This window comes from Nesoenas mayeri (genome assembly GCF_963082525.1).
Source record: "Nesoenas mayeri genome assembly, chromosome: 12".
NCBI classification, from domain to species: Eukaryota; Metazoa; Chordata; class Aves; order Columbiformes; family Columbidae; genus Nesoenas; species Nesoenas mayeri.
In genome coordinates this window covers 18,566,192-18,592,337 of record NC_137547.1, presented here as the reverse complement: position 1 = coordinate 18,592,337, position 26,146 = coordinate 18,566,192, and the positions used below count along the sequence as shown (strand labels likewise).

Sequence of the window (26,146 nt, the reverse complement as noted above, 5' to 3'; positions counted from 1 at the left end):
AATGTGCTCATGAAGAAATTGTAGGTGATAACTTCTCCGCTCCAGTGTTGCTTTTCCGTGTGCGGCGTGGAGTACCGAACCAGAGCCAGAGCATGAGTGAGAGAATACAGTTTATAACTGCAGCAGGGCTGCACTGAACACTGAAAATACAAAGTCAGCAAGTCTGCTGCCTTTCTCACTGCTGATACAGATTATACAGACACTTGCCTTTTTGAAATGCCTTTTGTGAAACCTATGTACGCAGTCCTCCGCTGTTACTGTACATAACTATATATTTGGGGAAGGAATTTGACAAGTGATTGTTAATTCAAGGAATCTTCGGACAGGCACTCACTTATGTATTGCTGTAGTGCACAAGAAAGCAAAATGGACTATAAGCGGCGCTTTTTGCTTGGCGGGTCCAAGCAAAAAGTGCAGCAACACCAGCAGTATCAAATGCCTGAGCTAGGCAGGACCTTGAGCGCTCCTCTGGCATCGACGGCCCCGGCGTCCCCTCTGGTCTCCTCAGCTGCTGCGGGCAGCTGCAGCCACCCCGTGTCCCACACGACTCCCATCGCAGACATCCAGCAGGGAATCTCCAAATACCTGGATGCACTCAACGTGTTTTGCCGTACGAGCACTTTCCTTACAGACCTTTTCAGCAGCGTATTTAGGAACTCGCACTATTCTAAGGCAGCTATGCAACTGAAAGACGTGCAGGAACATGTCATGGAAGCAGCGAGTCGACTCACAGCAGCAATAAAACCAGAAATAGCAAAAATGCTGATGGAACTGAGTGCAGGAGCTGCAAACTTTAAAGATCAAAAAGAGTTCAGCCTACAAGACATTGAGGTAAGTTACCTTGGGGATACTGTTTTGCATGTGAATTTGTATCATTCCTTCTTAATTGGGCTCTTCCAAATCACATCTACATCAGAAGTTCTCTCTGCCTTGCTTTGTATTTGTGGGCAATGCTGGTTAAAAGAGCAGCTCTTCTATCCTTATGTTTTCTTCTTGAAAGTATTAAGTGTTGTGCAGTGCCTGACTTCGAACTGTGCTGAAACAGGTATTTAGTAGGTATTTCTGTATAAGAACTTGCACCCTATTTCAACATTTTGTGAAATAAGAAAGATGAGTTATAATTAAATTGTACTACCTATATAACTGGTAGTCTTCTTATATGATTTAAATCTATAACCAGCAATCCAGCAACCTCTTTGCATAAACCATGCTTCATTTAAAAATAACAATAATGCAAACCAAAAAACTATCAACACCTTGCCCCTCCAGAGCAGCTAAATAAAAGGTTTAAATGATTTTGGTTTATGCTAGCTTGTATTTCTAATGACATTAAGCCATCATCTTCTAAATAAACCTATACTTCCTGTAATATTATCCATTCCAAGTGGAAAGCTGAACAGTTGGGACTTGAAGTGTCATCAGTGTTTGTGTAAAACCGTATATTAGTTGACTAAAGATTGAAGTTTGTGTAAAATAATGTTTTATCACGCTTCAAAACTTCTTTGTGTGTTTGAGCTGTTGTGCTTAAAGGGAAAACACCATGCTGGCATGAGGCTGACTTTGCTATCATCGCCTTACGCTGGCAGCGAGTGCCCAACAGCCAGAATTCAGAGGTGGTGAAGTTAAGAGAGGCTCCCCAGCTCTCCTCATGCCTGGCTGGCTACTTCTGGGTATTTCTCTTGTAGTAAATGTCTTAATTATATACCAGGCAGCGTTAAGTGATAGTCATATATATTAACTTTTAGTCATCTATGAATCCCTGGTGTTCCTCGTGTTTTAACATATTTCTTAACTTTGCAAAGACTGCTGTATAGTAATTCCTATAGGATTTCATCCTGAGTGGAAAATTTACTTTTGAGTTCTCTCATTTTTCAGTGAGGTTTCAGGTGAGTTTGTAATGATGACTGCTACGCACATGCTTGCCCAAGTATTATCTGCTGTCTATAACTGCACAACAGGTGAAGTAGTTAAGTACAATGCTATTTGTAGTACGTAGCTGTAGTGAGAAACATGACTGACAGTTTGCAGTCTTGCATGCTTAGTATGGGATTAAGTAAGATTGGCTATATATTTGTTATAAATATCTACTATAGACTGGTATTTTTGAAAACATTATAAAAATATTACTATGTTTAGCTAATGCTGTTGGAATATATATATAATATAGATATAAATTTAAAAATTAGTGTGGGTTTTATGCAATTGAAGACCTGGATAATATCTGTCCTGAAAGAGAGTTTTTTAAATTAAAAAAGGCAAAAATATATGAAGCACTGACTGTCTTCTAGGGCTTTTTTTATGGACTTCAAAACTCTGTCTTGCAGCATATAGGCAACTATTTGTGTACTCCTTTTAGAAGCCAGTCAAGCAAATCTCGGTGCTGATTCCTCCCCTGCCCCACATGCTGTGTGGGGAAGGTGCCTCTTCAGCTGTGAGCAGGGCTCATGAGCAGAAGCAAAGTGGTGTTTGCATAAGCTGACTGCATGTGCTGCCAGCTTAAAGCAAAGGCAGAGAAACTTGCTCTGGTCCCTGCTTTACCTGTATGGACCCAACCCTTGTTCCTGAGCTCCAGGTGCTCCTGCAGCGCTCTGAGGTAGGAGCAAACATGAAGAGAATGCAGGTGAAACAGCTCGATCGCTTGTTTTTCTTTGGAGGCAAATCTTGTGGGAATCGACGCCTCGTCATTGTACTTTTCCTGTACCTTTTCTTAATTAAAACTGCATCTTGCATGTGCTTTTAAAACTAGTCAACATGCAAGATTTCTGGCAACTTTTGTGTAGTGAGACAAGTATTGCTTTTGCTTAAAACCAGCAAAACGTAAGGATTTGACACTCACATGGTTGTTTTGTAAGTTGGCCAAGGAGCGTGATTTACATGACGTAAGTGCATGGGTGAGGTAGTTGGATGATGGTGCCCAGGAAGCAGTTATCAGTTGCTCACTGTCAAAATGGACCTTGGCAGACGTCACTCTAGAGAATATATTTAAGTTTGGAGATGAAAGTACATGATAGGAGTATGCTGGAAGACCTGCTGAGTTAAAAATACTCATGAATTGAACAAATGAGTTTTCCAGTTGGGATGGAATTCAGAGGGGAAAATGGAATGTGACAATATTTAAATAAAAACTTTCAGCCTCACAAGTGGAGTCCACTGGGCAGCGGCTCTGACGAACCGTTCTAGGGCTTATGGGAGCTGTATATTGAGTAGGAGTCAGTGTCGTGCGGTTGCAAATACTATATCAGTGGTGTTGCTGTTGTGCAAAGAGGCAGTTGTCGTGTATTTAACAGAACTATAACCTGCAAGAACCATGGAACATGGCATTCAACTCTCTTCATGTTGGTTATTATGGCCTTAAACACAACGGTGCACACTCACACTGCTGCTGTTACACTTGGAGAAATAGTGAGCAACTGGAGAGACATCAGAGGAGGGTAGCGAGTGTAATGAGACATCTAGGAAACAGAACTTCAGAGAACAAATTGAAAAGACTGACTCTACAGAAGAGAAGACTAAGAAGGAAGACCAGAATGGCTCAGGTATGTGAGCAGCTGCCAGAAGACGTGGCAGCGTTTGTTCTTCGTGTCCATGTAAGGTGGAGCAAGAAGTAATGAACTTAGATTTCAGAAGGAATGATTCATATTAGAAGTTGTGGAAATACTTTCTAATGTCAGTGAAGCGCTGATGTGGGTTGCTACAAAGGGTAGGGAGCCTCCATCATGGGGAACTTACAGAACAGGATGAACCTGCATCTAGCAAAAGTGACCCAGGTGAAATTGCTCCTTGCTTGGGACAGTAGGGTGGACCTGTTGAGAGCCTCTCCTACTCTGCTTTTTTGTGGTGTGAAGACTTGAGATAATTATGCTGAAGACTGAGATATTTATGCTGAAATGTTAATTAAAAAATGTGTTAGGGTGTTGTGGTTTTTTTTTTTCCTTTTCTTTTTTCCTCCCTGATCTATTGAAAAGCATTGAGAGATGGTCGAGTGTCTGAGTGGCAGCTCAGCAGTGTTCCATGAAGACACACTGCAGAGCCTCCCGTGTGAGGATGGAGTCTGGTGTTGTGGGAGTTGTAATTCTTGGTGGGGTAGGAGGACAGAACCCTGAACTCACGGGGAGGACATGGAAACAAGGCTCTGTCTGTGCATTAGCCCAGGGGGCTCCAGCCCCCAGGGAAGGCAAGATCAAAAACACCTCAAGTTCTGATAAGCAAACACTGACTTGGATTTGGACTAAAAACAGCAGCTGTGGGTGAGGTTTTTAATTTATTTATTGTTTTTTTAGCAGAACAGAGTGTGCTAGTTCAGAGCTGTCTGCCAAGATGTGCAAGAAGGTGACTTCTCTAGATCAAAGTGTTGGTGACAGATGGAGTCTCCCAAGGTTCCTTAATTTCTGAAATGCAAATGCTGATTTTTATTTTCAGCTTTTCCTTTTCCCCTTTAAAAAAAACCCTATGAATTCTCAGGTGTTTTGTGCCTGTATGGGAGAGGAACAGCTTGGAAAGCAGTGGGAACTAGAGTGTGTTTTATGTTAACTTTTCCAGATCTGTTGTTAAAGTTTTGTAAGCTGGAAGAATGCAGTAAAACTGGGCTCTGTTAAACGTGCCAAAGGAAATCCTGGGCGGGGGGGGAAGAATTAAAACGGGGAAAAAAGTTTGTATGTTTCCTCATCTTTTGTGAAGCTTTGCAGAGGCCTCAGTACTGCAGAATAGAAAGAATGCATCTTGTTACATGGAGCTTGTGTATTGTCTTAGAAGTGGTAGTAATGACAGAGATGTATATGTTGCCTTCCTAAACAAAAGGAAAGCATGAATGTGCACAGGATATTTACTTGGACACTGTTTTCTATTAAATGCAGATAACTTTTGGCTTTTATATGTATAAAATAACTGAAGATTTGTGAATAAGAAACTCGTGGGACAAAAATGTCTGAGAAAATATAGAATGTTGGTTTTCCTCAGCAAACATTGTAAAGCCTAATTTAAGTATTTTAAAACATTATTTATTATCTTTCCTGTGGTTTGCAGGGACTGGTTTCAGATTTTCAGAGTTGAGGAATTGTTAGTAGCAAAAAGCTGCTTCAAATGAGTAGCAAATGCTGTGACTTGCTGGAAGGACATTGTACTCTGTCTTGGTCTATAATCTCATGGTCTGCTCTCAGGTCTGCTAGCTTTGTCTTTAGAAATATTTTGTGTTGCGTTTTAATTGCTACTCTTTATTTTTAAAATGCTTAACATTTAAATGCCCTTTTATTTTGCTCAATTTTAATTAGTGTTTTAGTAGCTGTCAATATCAGATTATCACCACTGGGCTTTTAGGTTGACTGATAGCAGAAACGAGTCTGTCGGGTTGTCAGTGTCTCCTCATGCTGTGAATGTAAAGGTGCAACTTCTGCTGGAATGTGGTTTCTCTGCAGGTGATTTTTTGTCCATGGGCAGGATCACGTCTTTTTGGTAACGAGGTCACTCTGCTGAACTGCAGGGCATTGCTACTTAGTCAAAATAAATAATGTTCTGCCCACTTTGAGCAATATGTGGGAAAGGGCATGTTCTCATAATCTGGTACAGCAGTTTGAGTCATAGCTCATTGTTAACTTCAGTTTATTGCTATTTTAATCTGGTTTCTTCAGTGGGTAAAGACAGGTTGTGTGCATGGCTTATCGTTACCAAAGCCATTAAGAACTCCGTTAAGGGAAATGAGGGTGGTAGGAAACCACTGAATGCTGAATGAGTGTGTTGTGGTGGTTTGGGTTTTTGAGGCTTTTGTTTGCTTAGGGAAATAGGCCAAAAAAGAATAAATTATACTGCTTAAAATGGTACTTGGAACTGCAGGTCAGTGTTTTTATCAAGTTTGGAAGACTGACACTGGTTATTTGCTAATTTTGTTAGTGGTAGTTTTAAAGAATCCATTGCACAAGGTTTGCTTGCCGGGGAATCTGCCTGGCATCGCTGTTTTTCTGGCAATTTTATGCATGCACTTTGTCCAGCAAAATATTCTCAAGTGGATGGTGTGCCCCCAGCAGGAGGATAATACGGGACAAGATAACCTAATGCTGCATCTCCACCTGATGCCCTTGTGTGTATGTAACCAGTTTGATTAACCTCATCACCTGCTTCAGGGACAAGGAAGTCTGCAGGGAGACCTCCCCGCAAAGCCCCATTGCGTTTCTTGGGACAAAAAGTGTGTGAGCTGAAGACTTCATCCTATAGGCAATATACATGATTCTAAGAAATGGAGTAAGAAAACCTCACCGCTACCAGGAAGAACTTACTAGTTAACCCCTGTGGTGATTCCAGCTCATCTTTGATTACTACATAGTCCCTCGGTTTTAGTTTGTTCTTATTATGGTCTAAAGCGGGAGACTCAAACACTTCTGCATGGGCAAAGTAGGGAAAAATTAACTCAAGAGGTGGTGCCTTTAACTGAAAAAACCGCATCCATATGCTAACATTGTTCTGCAGATTTCCAGCAGAGATTTAGTGTATTGCTTTACACACTTGGATCATTGTGGGCCAGCCCTGGCTGTATTTATTGAACTGGTGGTGGTCGTACTTCTTTCCCACAGTTACGGATGTTTCGGTTCTTTTGGAAGAAGATCCTCAAGAAGTGAACTTTAAAGCAAAGTGAGTTGAGCATCTGCAGGGAATGTTGAACAGTGCAAAACCCCTCCACTATTTGGATTTTAAGCAGTTAAAACCACTCTTATCCATTTCTGAGGAAGACTGAAACAGATTATTTTTCAAACAAAATAGAAGTTCAGTAAAGCAGATGTTACTATTTATCGTTACTGTTTGACATTGTAAATTATACTAGGAATGTTGTGTGCTGCCACTTAAAAACTAGATCATTTGTTTATTTTCAGCATAATTCCCAGGCAGGGGAAACTTCAACCTCTGTACCTTAAATATTCTTTGAAACTTAATCGGCTTGAAATTCCTAATGAGTCCTAGTTTCTTCTTCCCCTGAGAGCTGCATTCTTCATACACAGAAATATTCAGTCTGCCAGTTGTCTTTCCCAGACTTTTCTTATAAATCTTTCTAATCTTGTAGCCAGGAAAGTTACAGTTGTATTCATTTTATCATTTGCTGACTGCCTTTTTTAATAAGGCAAACTCCACTTTCAGAGGTCAGTCAAAGTACCAAAAATGTTTGATTTTATGCCTTGTACAAAGAAAGGAAGTGATCGAACCACAATGGAATGTCAGAAGGAGTCCGGATGCAATGGAAAAAAGTGTTGCCACCACTGGTTCTTCTGAAGTAGATAGTTAATGCATATAACTGATCGTGTGACTGCAGAGTCTTGCCAGTAAGATCATTGTGTCTGAATATTTTTATTCCAGAAGAATGTAGCTGAAAATGAGCCAGGCGGTTTATTTGCTCCAAGGCACAATGGCTTTGTACATTATCTGTGTATTTTATGAATTATTCCTAAAATGGAATTCAAGTTGAGTCTTTTTTAATAAATCAAAGTCAAATATACATTTTTAAAGCACTTTGTGTGACAAACTCCGTAAAAGAAACAAAACACTTTGAATAGCTTTTAAATAGTTTCTGCAGTAATTTGGAAAATACTGGCTTCTCTGCTGTGTTCTGGTTACACTTCATTGTAAGCTTCCGTCTGCTTCGGAGAGCGCGGCCCGAAGGCAGTCGGAGCATCCTCCTCGTGCCGCTGTGTCCCCAGGCTGTCCCTCAGGATCCCTTCTACATGTGGTGGCTGTACCTAAATACTCAGTTTCTGTGACCTGTTCCATTTTGGTTGTAGTAACTGAGGCATATGTCTGTCTTCAGTCACAATTCTCATTAGCGTTGGTATGAGAGGGAGGTACATGGGGGATGGACTGGCAGGGCTGGGCAGCCCGTGCTGCTGCTGAGCGGTTGATGGAGCTGGGGCTGTTCAGCTGGAGAAGAGGAGCTGAAGGGTGACCTTATCGCTGTCTACAAATACCTGAAAGGAGGTTGTAGCATGGACGGTGTTGGTCTCTTCTCCCAAGTAGCAAGCGATAGGACAAGAGGAAATGGCCTCAAGTTGTGCCAGGGGAGGTTTAGATTGGATATCAGGAAAGAATTCTTCATGGAAAGGGCTGTCAGGCACTGGAACAGGCTGCCCAAGGCAGTGCTGGAGTCACCAGCCCTGGAGGGGTTTAGAAGGTGTTCAGACGAGGATCTTAGGGACATGGTTTAATGCCAGAGTTGGGTTATGGTTGGATTCGATGATCCTGAGGGTCTCTTCCAACCGAAATGATTCCATGAGCGCGCGCAGGGACCGGCAGCCCTGCGCTTCCCAGCCTTTCCGGGGGCTTTCCCAGCGAGTATTACGTGACCCACTTCAGTGAAATATTCTGAAGAGAAGATTTGTGCCAGCAATAGCAGTTCCTGTCAGACAGTGCAAGTGGCAGGGCTGTGACTTTGTGTGTGTGCTGCAGTCACTGTTACATTCTAAAAATGGCACTGTGTTGTCACTGTCTTGTGTGGCAGAATGTTTTTGATGCATATTGCTGGTTATTTCTCTGCTTGGAAGAGAAACTGATTCTGATTTTTATGATCATGTTTTAAAATTATTCAGATTTTTGGTTTGGGGTTTTTAGCATAAATTCAGTTATGCCTATGCACAGATGGGTTTTGCTGTTGACCTTGTCCTTGTGATAATATGTTACTCTCATTTTTGTATCGTTTCATGTGTTCCATATTGCTAAGTAACTTAACAAGCTTTTCCTTCTTCCAACCTTAACTTGATTGTGGAAGTAAAAATGACATGGGATCAGTGTGATCTCCCCTTAATTGCTCAATGTTCACCTTAAGTAAATGGTTAAATATCATGTATTACTTATGAACTGAAGCATTATTTCAATTAAAGACAAATAATAAATCTGAGTTTAACTTAGATCCTTACCCCAAACACGGAACAAAAGGCAGGAGGAACTTCTGTGAAATCTTCTATTTGCTTGAAGGTGGTTTGTTTTTCTCCCGCAGGTCCTCGGGCGGTGTTTCCTGACCGTGATGCAGGTCCACTTCCAGTTCCTGTCCCAAGCTCTGCAGAAGGTCCAGCCGGTGGCCCATTCCTGCTTTGCTGAAGCTGTAGCGCAAGAGAGAAAGAACGTTAGTGGGGCTGGAGCCTCAAATTTAAGCCCCACAAATGAGCTAGAAGATGCAATAAGATCATGGAGAGGCGCAGCAGAGGTACGGAGGGCTTGCTATAGTGACGTTATGTTTAGTGAAACCTAAATTGAGGCTGGATGACCTAATAAAGGAAGAAAGTCTGTGATTTTCAAGTCATGCTACATTTGAAGGGAGGAACATGGCGCAGTTAGTGTCAGAAGCTAAAATTTGTTTGACCTCTATGGTTATTATGCTGTCTTTGCCCTGTGTAAAGTTTTCTTTGTGATATGATTGTACATAAAGACAAACAGTAAAAACCATGTTTTGTTATTAGTAATGAATTAACAATGTTTGTATGTGGTTTGGCAGACAGGGAATTAAAAAAAAAACCAACCAACCAACCACACAACAAGTCTTTGCAAAAACAGAGCAAAATCTTGATGAAAAATAATTTAGCTGTCTATTTACCTTAAATTTTGAGCATGAATTCTATTTTATATTTAAAATGTCTTGAAAGAAACTTTGAACACTTTTGTCGTCACGCTAAGTTTCACGTTGCTTGATCCATCAACTGTTGGAAAGTTAATCGTATTACTTAAATGTACCACTCTCTGGACTTGTATTTTGGCAAACACTTGCTATCTGTGGAATCCTTACTCTTCTTGCTGAAGGAAGCACTTTACAAACAAGATTAGCTTTATGAGCTATTCTGCTTTCCCTCGCACTATTGAAGGCTGCAGACTGGTAGATCAGAATGGACCCGGGCACTGAGCGCGTGGTCTCCTTACACTGGAGTACTTGGAGCGTGTGCTTTTGCAGCCTGGTTTGGCAGCCCACGCAGGCATCTTAGTCATTGAGACTGGAAATCTTGTCACGGTTTCCATTTATCAGCTGACATCTGCAAGGTGTGCGAAAGCAAACGAGTTTCCTTTAGAACTATGAATGCAAAGGAATTATTCCTAATTTTTACTGCAGCATTAATTCATTTCACTGGCTGAAATAAGGATTTGTATTACAGATAATTGTTAACAGGTCTCATCCTGGTACAGCTTTACTCCTTTTGCATAATAATAGTTAATTTTGTGTTTAATATACGTAGTTCCTTAAAACGGTGTTACATTTTCTAGAAAAGCCCTGCAATTGCTTTCAAGTTTATTTAAGATGTGGTTACATTCAACTTGGGTTTGCAGAATCTGGGACTTTAACTTTCTTTTTTACCTCCTTAACAACCCACTTCAGCTATTTCTGTTAATAAAACCTTTATTTTGAAATAGTTTAATAAAAGAGTTACACTAAACAAATACTTTTTTAAACGTGCATGGAGAGAAAAATACAGATTCTCCCTAGCTCCAGAATAGCAATAGAAGAAACTGGTCAATTTTTATGATTGACTAAGAGAACTAACCTGAAGTAGTTGTGAGGGGTTTTAGGATAGCGTAAGAAAAATCTGTGCTCTGTAAATAAATAAGATCTCTGGTTTTCTCTTATAATTGTAGATAGACTAATTTTGATAGAAGGGAGATTTGACATACTGAAGTATTTCCGAATGGTACTTTGTGGAGTGGCAGTCCATTACTTCCATATAAAATCAGCCTCTGACAGAATACGCTGCTGTTTCAGGATGAAGTCGAAGATTATATGTTGTCAGTGGCTCAAAACTATTTTTCGCTTGGAAAATGCTGTAATTTTGTATGTGTGGATGAGGTGACCAATGTGTCTTTCCATTGGCTGCGGTATGAAAAATCCACAGTTCGGACACCCTACTTTAGAGCAAGACTCCTTCCTAAACTGAAAAATAAGCTGTATCCGAGGCCTTAAATGCAGTTAGGACTAGGTTTATATTTGCTTTACCCCGCTCAGTAGTGTAATATTTTACCGTTAAAACCAGGTGTTTGGCTTTTCATATGTCTTGTTTTTCAAAATGGTATTACACAAAGCTGTTCTCTGGTTGTGCTGAGTTGATCGGAGCCTTGTGTGGCTTTTCTCAAACTGCACCGCAGTAATCACCCTTAATTTTATAAATATATCTTCTTATGTACACACGGGTGTTTGTGCACATGATTAAATGTATCCTCTGTGGCAAGTAATACCCTTTATGTTGAAGTTATAAGTCCCTCCTCTGGTAACCACAGTCATCATGTGGCCTGCGTAACAGGATCCTCAGTGCTGAGAGGGAGCTGAAATAGTAACAGCAAACAATGTTGAATTGAGTTGCTGGCCAACACCTATATGCCATACAAATTATGGGAGAGCTGTGCTTTCAAAGTAGCACTAGTGTTTTAACAAGTTATAATAAATAATCTACTCCAGACTCTTTCCACCAGGTGTTGCCTCTCATCTCCTTTATAACGTTTTAACCTCTGTGGGGTATTTTTTGCTCTTTTTCTTTTTAAATTTAATTAAGCTCGACCTGGTTTAATGTTGAACCTCTTTACCCTGGATTTTTATTTTACATGACAGGCCACATCTCGCCTGCGAGAAAGAGGCTGTGATGGCTGTTTGGCAGGAATTGAAGTTCAGCAGCTCTTCTGCTCGCAGAGTGTGGCAATCCCTGAGCATCAGCTCAAAGAGCTCAATGTGAAAATTGACAGCGCTTTGCAGGTGAGTTGAAGTCTGCTGCTTTCATGTGCATGTGGTACGGTCGGTGGGCGAAGGACTGAAATAGGGAAGGAGTATATTCCTGTGGAAGTGTGTACCACAGGCAGCCATGGCGTATTTGAGAGTTATACTATTGGACTCCTCCTAAATGTGGATACGCCGTAGGACAGAGTCGGGTAAATCCACGTAACGATTCTTAATGAGTATCCAGACGCAATGACTGCATGCTTCCTTCCTGATATGCCTGTTCTATCTCAACTTTTTGTTTTAATGTCAGGCTTACAAAGTGGCTTTGGAGAGTTTAGGCCATTGTGAATATGCAATGAAGGCTGGCTTCCACTTGAACCCAAAAGCTATTGAAGCAAGTCTTCAGGTAGGATCTGCTAAACCGGCTCTCTTTCATCCTCACCTTGGAATTAACTGTTATGAAAAAATGTGCTTGTTTTAGGGTTTTGTTTTGATGCCTTCATTTCTTCTAATTGATCTTGCATATTGCAGGGCTGTTGCAGTGAAGCTGAAGCCCAGCAAACGGGAAGGAGACAGACTCCGCCTCAGCCAATTCAGTGCGAACTGCCCACTGTACCTGTTCAGATAGGATCGCATTTTCTGAAAGGAATATCCTTCAATGAGTCTGCAGCAGAAAACCTGAAGCTGAAAACGGTAATAACCCTGAATCTAACCACAGGAGCACAGTTAAAAAATAAATAGAACTCCTTAAAATTCAGAGAACAACTGCAGTAGAAGTTCAGGGCCAAATGTGTATTGTAAAGTGTGTATTTTTAGCTTGACTTCCTGTGGAAACAAGATGTTGATAATGTTATAGGTCCACGCCTGCCTCTGATAATGTTTTAACCACCTGGGCAAGCTCAGTCCAATCTGAGGGAAGCATAGAAGTCTAGGAGGTGATGAAGCTTCTATGAACTTTTTGAAAATAGGTGGGTTAGGTGCCAAAGGAGGTACTTGAAAAAATATTTTATAACAAAGCTCCTTTTAGTATCCTCTTACAAACTTCAATCAATTTTAAAAAAAGAATTTAAAATTGCAGAGAAGTTTAATTGTATTTTCAATACAAAGGAATGGAAAAGAGGTCCGTTCAGAAGTAATTTGGGCAATTTTAATAAGTATTTCACTGTTTTAGATAAGCCCAGTTCCTTGCTCCGGAAAGCGCTGAAACAACCCACAGCTCAAAATGCTGCTTTTCTGTTGTATTTGCAGTGTTCTTGTAGTTTTTGATTAAACCATTTTGCAATAATATAAGATAAAATACTGTTTATGATTTTGGAAGAGTATTTTGTTCCAAATAGCAGAGATGGTCTTCCATCCTTCTGTTCCGCAGTTGAGCTCTTCTAGTAATACAAGACTGTTCAGAGGTAACAGACATTATAGTTGTTTGAAAAACGTGTAGAACAATGATAAAGAGATGTGGAAGCATGGGTGTCAGCATTTCTGAATTGCGCGTTTGGTATGACAAAGCGTTTATGACTTTTTCAGCACACAATGCTGCAGTTGATTAAGGAAGCTGGATGCCATAATGGACTCACACCGCGGGATGACTCTCCTGTTACCGAAGTACTAAATCAGGTTTGCCCTTCCACTTGGCGAGGAGCCTGCAAAACTGCTGTACAACTGTTATTTGGCCAAGCTGGACTGGTAAGTGACTGTGAATAGGCTTGGCAAAAAAACAAAGGGCTACTTCACCATCCTGAAACTAGATATTTTGAAAGAGTTTGGAAATTAATTTCCAGTGTCTTACTTCGTGCTTCTCCTTTTTTAAAGCTGCAGCTCAGTTGATTTATAAATGTATCTTCATAGAACGCAAGTTCGTAGATGTTATCAGTAGCTGATAGGAACAGGAGAATGTACCGTGTACTTGTACTCTCCATTATTAGAGAGAACACAAGAAGTGAGACTTGTAGTTCATAGTGAAATAGAAAGATTTTCAAATGTATAGGTGACAGAGTTAAACACTCCTTCCCCCTTCTCTCAGATTAGCTTTACAACTGCCACTTTTTTCATTTCCTCTCTGCTTTAAATGGAAGCTGCGTTTCCTGCCCGGCATAACGCAGAAGTTCTCTGCACCAAGTGATGCTCCCTGACATCTCCAACAGCGGACAGAGCAGTTAAATACCTTGCTGTAGACATGGGTGATCTTTAGAAACAAACCCCATGGATTTTACAGGATCTAAACAGTTGCTAAAAATAGGTGCTTGAAACATACTCTCTGGTAAGAAAATGCATCTGTGCTCCCATAACTAATTACTGCAATCTCTTCATTTAATGAAGTGTCCATTCATGACACATAGGGTTCTTGGGCTACTGTGAGTTTTCATTTGAATGGACAAATAAAATGGGGTCAGGAATGCAATGGCTTGGGAAGGAAATGCAAGGATAAAAGTACACCGTAGCCTTTGATAGTTTCTGTCAAGTATTCTTTGAACCATCTTTAACATACAATGAGCTAAAGGCTTCTTGTTGATTCATTCAAGGTGATGACAGCCATCAGGACTTTGTAACTAATGGTAATTTCTGGTTAAAGGATCCATATTGGTACGGACTTTGTAAATATCACACTTTTCAAACAAATCACACAGCTCATTGACTTTAACTTTCCATCCTAGTGCATGAAACCATGTATTTTTTGGTACGATTGATAGGTTCTCCAACAACAGTGAAAAAAATGTAAATAATGAATTTGTCAGATACTTCTACTTTAGCATTCCTTTGGTGCTAGATATTGGATATTAGATAATACCTTAAATATCTGTTAGAGAAGTAGGTTCAAATCATGCTGGAATTTAACTGACCTTTCATGTAAAGAAGGTCTAAAATCAAAATCACAACAGTAGTGTACCTGCTATCAGTCCTTAGTTCAGTGTGGTACAGGGTTTAAGGATAGGAGGTGGTGCATTAACCGCTTTGTATAAGGAAATTTTACAGGGAGATATAAGAAGGTGGTATCTTTGCAGGGAGAGAAAGCAGCTGTGGAACAGTAGGATTGATCTACTTAGGTGTTTTCAAGAATATGTCTGATGATTAATAAATACAAGAAGAACTAGGAAAAAATATACGGTTGAGTGGAATTGTGTCTTCACGGCAGGATGCTGGGAGTCAGCACAAGGTACGGGAAATGAGGCCCAGAAAGTGTGTTTCTCAGCAGCCGCACGGGACTGTGTAACTCAGGAGCTGGTGGCTCCTGCGTGTCTGGATGAGGAATGGGAACGCCTTGGGGGACGCGGCACCTCCCACCCTTTCCTTTCCAGGGGGTTTCAGTGTTGTGCACACCCAGGTCCTGCCTGATGAGATTTGGGGAGCGGCCCGAGGCACATTTGGACTCAGGAGTCTGGAAATCTCCTGGTGTCCGCCAGTCTAGACATAACTAGTTAGACCTGCTGGTAATTAAAAGCACTGACATTCTTCAGGTTTATCATAACATTTGGAGAGTTGTCAGCATAAAACTTAGTGACACATTCTCCCAAAGGACAGTGCTGATATAAGAAATATTACTTGTGCTGAGTGTTTCCAGAGATTTTTTGCGTGAAGCTCCGATTCTGAAAGTAGCAGGTTTCTGTCTTCAAAGTCACAGTAATGAGCAATAATACACATGCCCAGGTACTTGTGAGCCTTCTCTCTTTCACTCATTCTCACTTGGATTTGTTACAGCTTGAGAGGGTGTGAGGGTTGAGATTTTTCTTTATAAATGAAGCGCCACAATTTTTACGAGACTCAAGGATGCTTGTGTGGAGCCTCTTGCAACGATGAGAAATTGTAATTTGCCCCTTTAAAGGATTCTTTGGGTGGAGAGGAGAGAGGAAACACCTGTAAACCAAGAACAATAGATGTGTGATGCACAGGAAGTGATCCTCTAAGCACCCACCAGGCCGGGAGGGAGAATGTGTTTATTTTAAGTGTATTTTGTGTAAAACTCAGAAAAAGGAATCATGGGACAATATTACGTAGCCTTTGGCTTACTGCTTTTAGAAACTCAGCTGTCTGCATTAGTTCAGAATTGTGTGTAAATGTGTCATTTCAATGCCAGATGACAGTCTCACTCTCTTTAGCCTGCCTTGCATGTGCCTTTTGAGAAGAAACTAATTAAGAGTGGAAAGCACAACAAGATGTGATGCAGTTTGCTTGGGTATTTTAGGCTTCAGTTTTTTAACATAAGAAATAATTTGTTAAAGTGCCGTCTTTCAGGTTTTACTTCAGCGTATATATTAAGAATTGTGTTTTCAGATTTGGGTCAGCTGAAGAAATCTTGATGTTTGAATCAAAGTCATGTGTATTAAAATAGTTGAATTCAGAGGATGAGTGGAAATAAAACTTTGAATTTGCCTCCTGCAAAGTCATGAAGAGAAGGCTGAACTGAGTCTCTAGCCATCCTTTTTTGTGCGGGTAGATCTTGTGTAGCAGAAAGCACCACGCATTGCAGAAGCGCTCGGTCTCCCAGCAGCCTTGAAATCACAGCTGCCACAACTCTGACCAGATGTTGAGAAGTGTAAAACTTTTTTAAAAGGGAAAAAAAGGAAGACGGGAGGTGGGGAAGAGCCTCAAAAAGCCCAGAGGGTGAGCACTACCGCGCACCACGAGCAGAACCTCATCTAGGTCTGCACAAATGGGAATTTTCCCTCTGACTTAGAGGTCAGAGATGCAGACAGTGTTTTCTTGGGAGTTGAGAACAATCACTCCTGAGTTCACTTCTCCTTATCCCAATTATAATTGCAATATTGCAGTTACCAAATTACATAAAATTAAAATCATACAAATACAAGGGAACAAGTAATGGATTTGTCCTGATATTAAATGAGAGGTATTTTCATGAGAGGATAATAGCATGGCATTTTGTCACTGTGCTCAGACATGTCTTATAAGCTTGAATAAACTCAGGCAAATGCTAAGACTAAAGCCTTATGCTAAAATATTTAAAAGGTGGGAAATAATTGTGTTCTGGTGTTACTGGATGGTTTTGTTAAAGGGAGAAAGACTCTCAGCATTATTCTTATTTTGCATTTCTTCATAACCAGTAGCAGACAGCCGGTCAGAAGTAGAACCAGTGTAGGATGATTGAAAAAAAGCCAGTAATCTCCCCTGAGGCTTATTCATACCCGAGGACTTTTGCCATTTGAAGGATAGATGGTACAGCTAATCTGCTAGTCACTGAAGCAGGAACTGCTGACTGCTGCCAAAAAGCTGCTGGTTCAGCATGACCAAAATAGGAAATTATGGAAATGATCAAAAAGGCCAACCCATGCGGACTGGACAACAACAGAAAGCACCAACCAAATATGGAACTTACTATCACTGGTATTAAATTTTGAATGAAGCTAAAGTGAATCCATCCCTCCTCAATTCCATAAAAAGAAAAGTTCATGATAGAAGGTTAATTTTTAAGACTTTAGTCTTCCATATATCTTCATGGTGTCTTACAGAAGGCTCAGAATTCAACAAATTGAACAGTCGCTATTCTTCTCTTTTATATATAGGGAATGAATAATGGTACAGTTCCATTAGGTAGAATAGAGAAATGTTGTGTGGGATTTTATAAACTTAAAAGGAGGGGGGTGTGTATTAAGAATTGTGAGCTGTGCGAAGAGTTTTAGACTAAATACTACTTGTTTGTATCATACCATGCACTGCAGTTAAAATATTTAAAACATTTTGATAAATAGGTGTTTGGGAGCTATTAAAGTAGCAATAGTGCCCAGCCTCTCAAACGTTAAGGGCTGTTATAAGAAGCCATTGATAACTACCAGCTGTTAGGTAAAGCAGTTGGTACCTACATAGCAATGCATAACTCCAGTATGTAACTGAGAAGAATTAAGTCCTTGAAGTATAAGTCACTGTATCAAACTATTTATTTTTTTTAGGATATTAAAATAGAAATCAACTTTATAATAATTTTGTGAGTTCATTTGTTTTATCTGGTTATTTTTTGCACCTGCAGCTTGGCGGAGAGGTGGGACTCTTGCAATTTAACTACAGAAGTGACAAAATAACTAGAACTAATTCTTAAAATAATTTCCCTTTCATTTTCATTTTATTTGCTAGGTGGTTGTGGACACAGCACAGATTGAAAATAAAGAAGCCTATGCTCCTCAGATAAGTTTAGAAGGATCCAGAATTGTGGTGCAAGTTCCATCAACTTGGTAAATAAATACACTGTATTGCAGATTATACTAATAGTTATGACTGGAATATATAGGGGGAAAATATTGCAGTACAAATGAAAGAGAGAATCTACACAATTATGGTATATCTTCCTTAAGTTCCATGGTGTGGAACTGTTGGAATGCCATTGTTCCTGACAAGCGTAGTTGGCTGTGTGTGTCCTAGTGCTGCCTCTGGCGGAGGCAATGCGGGACAGGCAGTGCTGCAAGACTAAAACAGACTTTAAAGAAAAGCTTGATGACAAAAGAGAAGTTGTGTGGGGTTTTTTTTAAAATCCAACAGTATTCGTGTTGCTCCTCCCTGGCGGGTCCTCACAGCTGTTATCTCAGGAAGGCCAAGAATTAGGTGAGATTAGTACGAGAGCTTTAGCTCTGTCTTCACCGAGCTGTTCTTTAGGTGCTGCCTTAAACTGCAGAACTCTGGTCTGAGATGCTGTTCCTACCAGTTTAGTTGACTGCCTAGGGAAGAATATTAGGATTAACCTGCACTTTTAGCTGAGGATTTCTTCCCTTTTGAAACGATAATGTGGAATTGGAACACTGCCTTTCTCCCTCACTTTGGACTCCTCATTGCTACAAACTCCAGTACAACACAGCTCATTCATCTGATCCCTTAGTGAGACACCCTGTCACTAATGGTACCAGTGCTGTGTCCAGAAGTACGAGTCCACACATACAGTCTGCTTACCCAAATACAGCTTTCATTCCTCTACAGAGTGTAAACTAGCGCTTCTCTGTTCCCTTTCTGTAAATTGCTCTGTTATGAAAGAACTAAAGGCAGGCAGAGTGCTCTGAGCCAGGCTCTGTGTGCTCTGGAAGAGCTCCTCCTGCTGCCACGCCGCGACAGTGCCTCTTCATTCGCCGCTGCGGGATGGGCTCATTAAGTACTTAAAAAATGTGCTAATATTTAGGTTTAAGTTATTCTGCTTTCACCTCAAATTCAGTCCTGATTTTGCGCCATTAATGAGGAAAACTCACTAATCCTGCATTTTCACAGCTCGGTAAAATCTCTGCAGACTGCTGGCTATGCTGAATCATTTTCCATGTGCAGCCTGTCAGGCTGGGGTCAGAGAGAACGCTGGTGTTTGTGTCGGGTTTGTTGAGGGCTCTTGCTGTTTTCTAGAAATGGGCTTTATGCCTTTCTTATTTCGTACCTCTGTGCCTGTATTATGCCTGCTCAGCTAAAGAGCTAATTGTTAATCATGATTTTAAAATACATTATATAAGTCCTAATTTTACAGTTTAGATAAGCTGTATGTTCAACAGTAGAAAAAAACTGGGGCTGCAGGTGTAGTCTTGAGGAACCCTCAGGCATTTGTATATTATACTGCCTTGATCAGTTGCACCTCTGTAGGAGCAGAAACAGTGCAGCAATTGGCCTTTTCTTGTCTGACTAGTATGGTAAAATTGTTTAATGTAAAAAATATATATGTATATATTTTTTTAAGTTAAAATTAATAATTACAGGTGTCTGAAGGAAGATCCAGCAACAATGTCTTTGCTACAGAGGAGTCTGGATCCTGAGAAGACTTTGGGATTAGTAGATGTGCTCTACACCGCCGTGTTTGACATACACAGGTGGAAGGAAGGAAGGTACATCTCCTATTGAGCCTCATGCCCTACTTTCCTAGGTTAAGCAAAGCCATCGTTGTTGAAAGGTCTGTGCTGAGGAATTTGATAGTACCAGTTCCTCAGCTGGGGAAAACAATAGGCAAACTGTGAACAAGAAGTTGGTCATCTACATCGGTACCTTGTGGGGACATATAGAGATACAGCAGTCTTTTTAAAAACAAACCAGCAGCTTATCCAAGTGTACAAAAGTATTTGTTTCTCTCTTACAAAAATAATTGATGTTTATTAAATTGGTCTCCATTTAGGTCTTGAAGCACAACTAAAACTTCTTATGGAACGGGAAGTAGTTAATGCTATTGCAAATACTAGTAATAATTTGCATTGTTACCATAAGAAGTAGCTGGTGAAGTTTGCAATCTTTGGTTTTGTTTCGTCTGCTACCCATTACCCAAATACACATTCTCCTCCAAAGTGCAGCCTCAGTTATGTATTATGTGGTTTGATATACGTGTTTTTGTTGATGCAGGGAGCAAGCTTTGCCTTGTATTCAGATCCAGTTACAGCGTGAAATCTCAGACTTTGGGAATCAAGTTGACATGCCATCTGGAAATGGAAGCAAATCTTCGGGTGGTCTGCAAAAAACGTTCTCAAAACTGACTTCAAGGTTTACAAAAAAAACTTCTTGTACCAGTACAAGTAATACTGGAAGTTATTCAATCCCCAATACACCTTCCAAAAATGTCTTCATAAGTTCCAACTCAGAGGAGAAAGCTAAAATGCCCACTAACATAGATGCACGGTTACAAAGCATTTTGAACATTGGCAGTTTTCCTAGGACCACAGATCCACTGCAGTCAATTCAGAGCACAAATAATCAGCTGGTGAACGGATTTCTAGTTGAAAGATGGGACAACTTCTTCAAACTAGATGATGGCAAGGATGACAAAGGTATGAATTTGCCAACTGACCAAGAAATGCAGGATGTTATAGATTTCTTGTCTGGTTTTAACATGGGCAAATCCCAGCAGACTTCTCCAATGGTGAAAAGAAGGAACTCTGTTGCATCCTCTACAGCAGCAGAACAAAAATCAGGAACAGTCCAACAGCAGCCGCAGTCTGTGTCTCACACCCCACTGCATCCTTCTCAGCAAGGCTTGTCACAGCAACAACAGTCACAAAAGCAGCAGCAGCAGCAAGTGCAGTATTACCAGCACTTGCTTCAACCTATTGGACCACAGCAACGCGTACCTGCCAAGTGGCTGACTAATTCTTCGCAGCAGCCAGCCCAAGCTGTTGGAGCTGGATTGTCTCATATAAACCAGTGGAACAATCCTGGTTTTACAGATTTAAGCTCTGATTTGTACAGCTTGGGTCTCGTGAGCAGCTATATGGACAATATGATGTCAGAGATGTTAGGACAGAAACCACAAGGACCTAGAAACAACACATGGCCAAATCGTGACCAAACTGATGGAGTGTTTGGGATGTTGGGAGAAATCCTGCCTTTTGACCCTGCAGGTGTGTATCTTTTCCTTTATTATGTTTTTCCTAAGGGTCCTCTTACAAAGAATACTGTTAGATATTGCTAGCAATAACACTCATTTCCTAGTGCTGTCTACCAGATGCTGTGGTGCTTACAAAGGCAAACAGGTATTTATATATATGCTTCTTTTTAACAGAAGGTGAACTGAAGTATAAGCAGCTTTCATTAATAAATGAGAGTGCGAGCAAATTCCTTGTTTCTTGTCCCAGTTGTTGGAGGTCTGATATGGACCACATCAAAATACTAAACCAGATACTTAAGAGATGAGGTTGCTCCTCTTGTTAATTTGTAAAATTGTTTAAAACCATCATTAAGTCCTGAATTTAAGTAATTTACCTCTCCCCAAAATGATCCTTCCTGCTCTTTACCAGTTGTGGAGTCTGGAGATCCAGGCAGATTGCATCTTTCCCTGTCCCTGCATTTCCCCTCCGTTACGGTGCTATTTCATGGGAGTTGTACTGGTTCCTGTTCTACAGCTGTGCCTGCAGTGAAAAGCTTGGATGCTGAAGGATTAGAGACTAAAGAGCAAGTGCTGTGTGGTTTGCCCGCTGTGTTTGAACCACTGATAAACTGTAAATGTAGAAGGATTTTTGTCGAAGATGAAGCAAGATAACATTTTATAGCCATAAGCAAATAGCTAAACACTATGAAATTGATTGTAGTCTCTAATGAATTCTTCTGATGGTAGTACTAAGAACAACTTACAAATGTATTCTGTCGTAATTATAATTTCTGTTGGCCTGTAACATAGCTACAGAAACTTTGTAGTATTTGGTTTTGAAGGCTGCCTGGAGGCTGGCAGCACCAGAACAGGGAAAGCTTTTAGCAAAGCAGGAATCCTTTCCCCATGCTCATTTGCCTGCACGTGGGTTAGGACTGCGGGGGCGGCTCACAAACCAGCTCATTTGACTCATAATTTTATAGTTGTTTTGTCAACTTAGTTGATAAATTAGTGGAGTTTATAAGGCAAAAATAGGCATCATAGGTATGTTATCAAAAGCTTCTCAACAATTTTAAGTCTGACTTATTTAAACATACTTTTCTTATATACTTAAGGATTATCACAACATTTAAAGAAAGAGAAAATTATTTTCACCAAGCACAAATACATGCATGTGTAGGGGGAAAAAATGCATGTATAGAAACAACTGGCATTTTTAGCATTTTGAATCCATTCTATTTCTGTAGTATTTGCCTTTCAATCTAAAGACAGCAACATGTTTTGTTCCATTTGATATGATGAACATCATGGACTTTGAAAGTGATACTCTGAAAAAGAGACTCATTCAAGTTGATAAATGGTGGATTAAGATACTCTGTGGATTAAGATACATGTTTCTACAGTTGAAGTGATGAGTAAAACTGCATTTTCCACAGAGCTGGTGTTTAAAAAAACAACCAAACACCAAAAAAACCCCCTTCCAATCAAATAGATTTTTCCATTGGAAAAAAACCTGTTCTGCCTGTAACTTGCCAGGTTGAGCTGCGATGTAGGAATTTTCAGTTCAAGCTCTATTGAGTGTAGTACAGAAGGCTTCAAAACATGAAACGCTTTTTCATTTCCAAAGTTTCTTAGGACTTTGTACATTTGTCATTTGAAACAAATGGCATTACTTCTTTGATACATTGTTTTCAGGCTCTAAAAATATTGATCTTTTGAGATGCAAATCTGATTAAGATTTTATAAAATGGATGGCTTTTCATGTCAAAGGCTTAAATAGCTACCACAGATGTATTTTGCAGTACTTGTATCACCTGTAGGAACTTGGTGAAGGAATGTTGTAGTAAGAACTAGTGGAAGGAGTGTTGATAACTCCAGGTATTTTGAATTATTTTCACAGATGCGAAAGAATGAAGTTGAAAATGCATCTGATAAAACGCTGCTTATCTGTTATGTTTTCATTGAGGGGAAAAAATCAACACAAGTTGCTGCTTTGAATGTAACAGTAATTTAACACTCAATGCCATCCGCAGGAAAAAACCTGCAACACCTTTAGAATGCGTCTAGAATCTGTCCTTGGATGTGAAGGTCTGTCTGGCTTCCACCCACATCAATTGACATAAAGATACTTCTCAAAAAGAACAAGTCTTAGTGGGAATGTTTTGTTCCCGCACAGCTGTCAGATAGCTCTGTCCCCTGCTTATAGAATAATGAATGTATGGAAGTAAACTTATTTTCTTCATTATCATTTTAATTTGCATCCAACAAAACACTGTGGAGCTCTTATTTTCTGAGTGTGCCAAGTGGAAATGAGGAAACTTTTCTTGTGAATGCTGCATTTAATGTAGGGAAGGTATGAGATGAAAGACTGTTTTCTGAGCTGTGCGTGCTTGGTGGATGCTGTTCAGTCTTCACTCTTAATTAAAAGCCGAGAGCAGCAAGGCAGTACCTCTGTACTTCCTGCTGCAATTGCTGTGCACGTAGTCTAAACCTTTTCCATATATCCTGTCAGATTGCCAAGTTTTCCCTCAGCTGGGCATTTAAAACACTTCTGGATTAAGGCTTTTGCTGCATCTGTTTAATATCAGGCTTATCATTTGCCAGATGCCCGAGACACATAAAGCACTTTAAGAATGGAAGATTTATTAAGAATTACTGCTTTCTTCTGTAAATATCTTCTGAAATATTCTGAACTATTTTGCAGGTCAGGATCAGAACGTTCTCCAAATTGTTGTCTAGGCTTTGTAGGAGGTAGGCAGTTTCTGGGTGGTTATGTTCTATTATGATCAATCTGAGATACAGATTTCTTGAAGTAAGCAGGGTCACAACATAGCTGGAAATCATGTTGCAATCTGGAATCAACTATAATAATAGAGATGTTCCTTTTCTCTGATGTTGGTAGATGTACAGGCTTCAATTCTGTCAGTGTCTTCTCATGGGATGTGGACCTTTCAGTGTATAGATACGATTATAGTGACAAATACTGTTTCCCTGATGGAATGCAAGGGGCAGGTGTCAGAATTGTTATCCACCCTGGATGGATGGTGCTTATCTACTTTTTAAAAACACTTCCCATTCAGTGCTCTTTACTGCTCCAATAAGAGTTATCAACAACTGTCTGGCATTTATTATCAGTGAGGGAATTATCTTCTTTTGTGAGGTATGGTCAAGCCGAAAGGATTAAATGAGGGGGAAAACTGCAACAGAAATAGCTGAATGTCAGCAACTGACTTATTGGTTTCTTTTATTCAGTTGGCTCTGATCCAGAATTTGCTCGCTACGTTGCTGGGGTGAACCAGGCTATGCAACAAAAGAGGCAAGCACAGCATGTCCGGCGTCCAAGCAACACACGTGGCAACTGGCCTCTTCCTGACGATCCTCATAAAACCTGGCCCTTTCCTGAGTATTTCACAGAAGGGTAAGACATTGGACAGGCTGCATATTTTTATTGTGTGCAAGTCAATTATACACTCAAACTTGGCAGAATGTGGGAATACTGGGTGTGCTTTCCAGTTGCTGCTGCATCTGTGAAGGCTGCACTTCATCACGGCAAGAGTGAGAAACCTGAGCACTACCCACTTCGCTGATACCGAAGCACTGACGTTTGTTTGATGTCTTCTTTAGAGTGGAATGTACACCAGCTTTGACTTGAACGGAGGAAATAAGGAGTTTAGAACAGATTCATTGAGCATGGTTTTCTTTCAGTGCCTGGTTTTGATGAAGTGATGGTATCAAAGCTGCAGTGCCTGACGGAATTCAGCTTTCCAGATTTTAGCCACTTAATCTTGCTACTATAATGCATGTACCTTACAGGAAGTATCTTGGTAGTTCTTAATCTCTTCCAAATCATAACTATTTATTACAACAGCAGTGTTTCAAGATGCTCTGTCCATTTGTCCATAATGAAATAGCTGTGATTCTCAAGCTAACTCAAAACCAGTAGGACAAGTATGTGTTCTAGCTCAGCTTTGCAATGAAAAATTCAAGGACTTAGTGATTCCAAACCCATTTCTTTCTCCTTCCTGACCAAAAGAGGCACGTATAATTTATATAATTATTTTAGTAAAATAGCTATAAAGTGACTGTAACAGACAAGGCAGTTTATGTGATCACTCGGAGTAAGTGAAAGTATTATACATTATAATGCAGATTATACCTGGACAGCCAGTGTTACACGCATTGCCAGAAAGGAAGAGTATGGATGTTGAAGATAATGAAACTAAGGCAAGCAGGTTGAAAGGAACTGACCAAAAGAGGAGCTGTTTTCTAAGACTTTATACAGAGGGGACAGGATCTGAGCTTCAATAAATGCTAAATTGAAATTAATTAATAATGTATTACTGGTTTATTCTGCTGAGTATTGAAATTTCTTTGTGCTCTATCACCTGTCACAAAATTCAGCATAGCTTCATATCTTAAGAATTACTTCTTTTTCTGTAAATACTGATGTTATTCTGAAATGGTTCGCAGGTCAGGATCAGGGTCATTTTGCGGGTCAGGTGATACAGTCTGGACCAGACACTATAAATCCAAGGACTAATACAACTTTTTGTCTTACAGTGATGTGACAAATAGCTGGTCTGGTACTCAAGGAGACTCTGCCAGCTCAAGTGATGAGACCTCCTCAGCTAATGGAGACAGTTTGTTCTCCATGTTCTCAGGGCCAGACCTCGTAGCTGCTGTAAAGCAGAGAAGGTGAGCAAAATGAACAGAAACACACACCACTTCGTAAGATTCTTTTTTTTGATATTTTGAGTAGCCACACAAAGGAAACTCCTGCCAATCAGATGAAGCTATACAGATGTCACTTTACATACCGCACTGATAATATGGATCTGAGTGTACAGTGTATTTGACTTTAACACTAGTTGAGCTGCATTAGTGCCTGTCGTCTCAAACAAACTAGCGCCTGTGCAAATAGCCAGTTGTTAGCCGAAATTCAGCATGTCAAGAAAAGAACTGATGCTTTTCCCCTTTCCAAGATAATGTATTTTGGATGACACTTCTTTCTAAACTACTGGGACCTTAGATGATCTTCGACTTGTTTTCCTAAACTGTACTTCACTGCAGCTTTGTCATGCCCCTAACACTGTGCATTTTGATACCAGCAAGTTCCTATTTCCTGGCTTCTAGCACAACGTGGTGGAACTCAAGAAATACTGCTGCTGGTGTTGTGTAGACTTGTGTGTCACCTTGCCCACACGCCCCTTTTAGGAGTCATAAATACATGCCTGTTC

At 40.3% G+C, this 26,146-nt stretch overlaps 1 protein-coding gene across 1 annotated transcript in view; it reads left to right on the top strand.

Annotated features, from left to right (window-relative positions):
* Positions 1–336: 336 nt before the first annotated feature.
* Positions 337–26,146, top strand: part of GARRE1 (granule associated Rac and RHOG effector 1) — a gene marked incomplete at its 5' end in the record, with an annotated part of 29,703 nt that continues 3,893 nt past the window's right edge. Inside the window, 11 exons of the mRNA XM_080352206.1 lie at positions 337–831; positions 8,966–9,172; positions 11,552–11,692; positions 11,967–12,062; positions 12,188–12,349; positions 13,181–13,339; positions 17,735–17,832; positions 19,321–19,446; positions 19,952–20,943; positions 24,162–24,327; positions 25,470–25,604. Of these exons, the coding sequence (XP_080208332.1) occupies positions 337–831; positions 8,966–9,172; positions 11,552–11,692; positions 11,967–12,062; positions 12,188–12,349; positions 13,181–13,339; positions 17,735–17,832; positions 19,321–19,446; positions 19,952–20,943; positions 24,162–24,327; positions 25,470–25,604 (2,777 nt within the window). The remainder of the gene's footprint in view (positions 832–8,965; positions 9,173–11,551; positions 11,693–11,966; positions 12,063–12,187; positions 12,350–13,180; positions 13,340–17,734; positions 17,833–19,320; positions 19,447–19,951; positions 20,944–24,161; positions 24,328–25,469; positions 25,605–26,146) is intronic.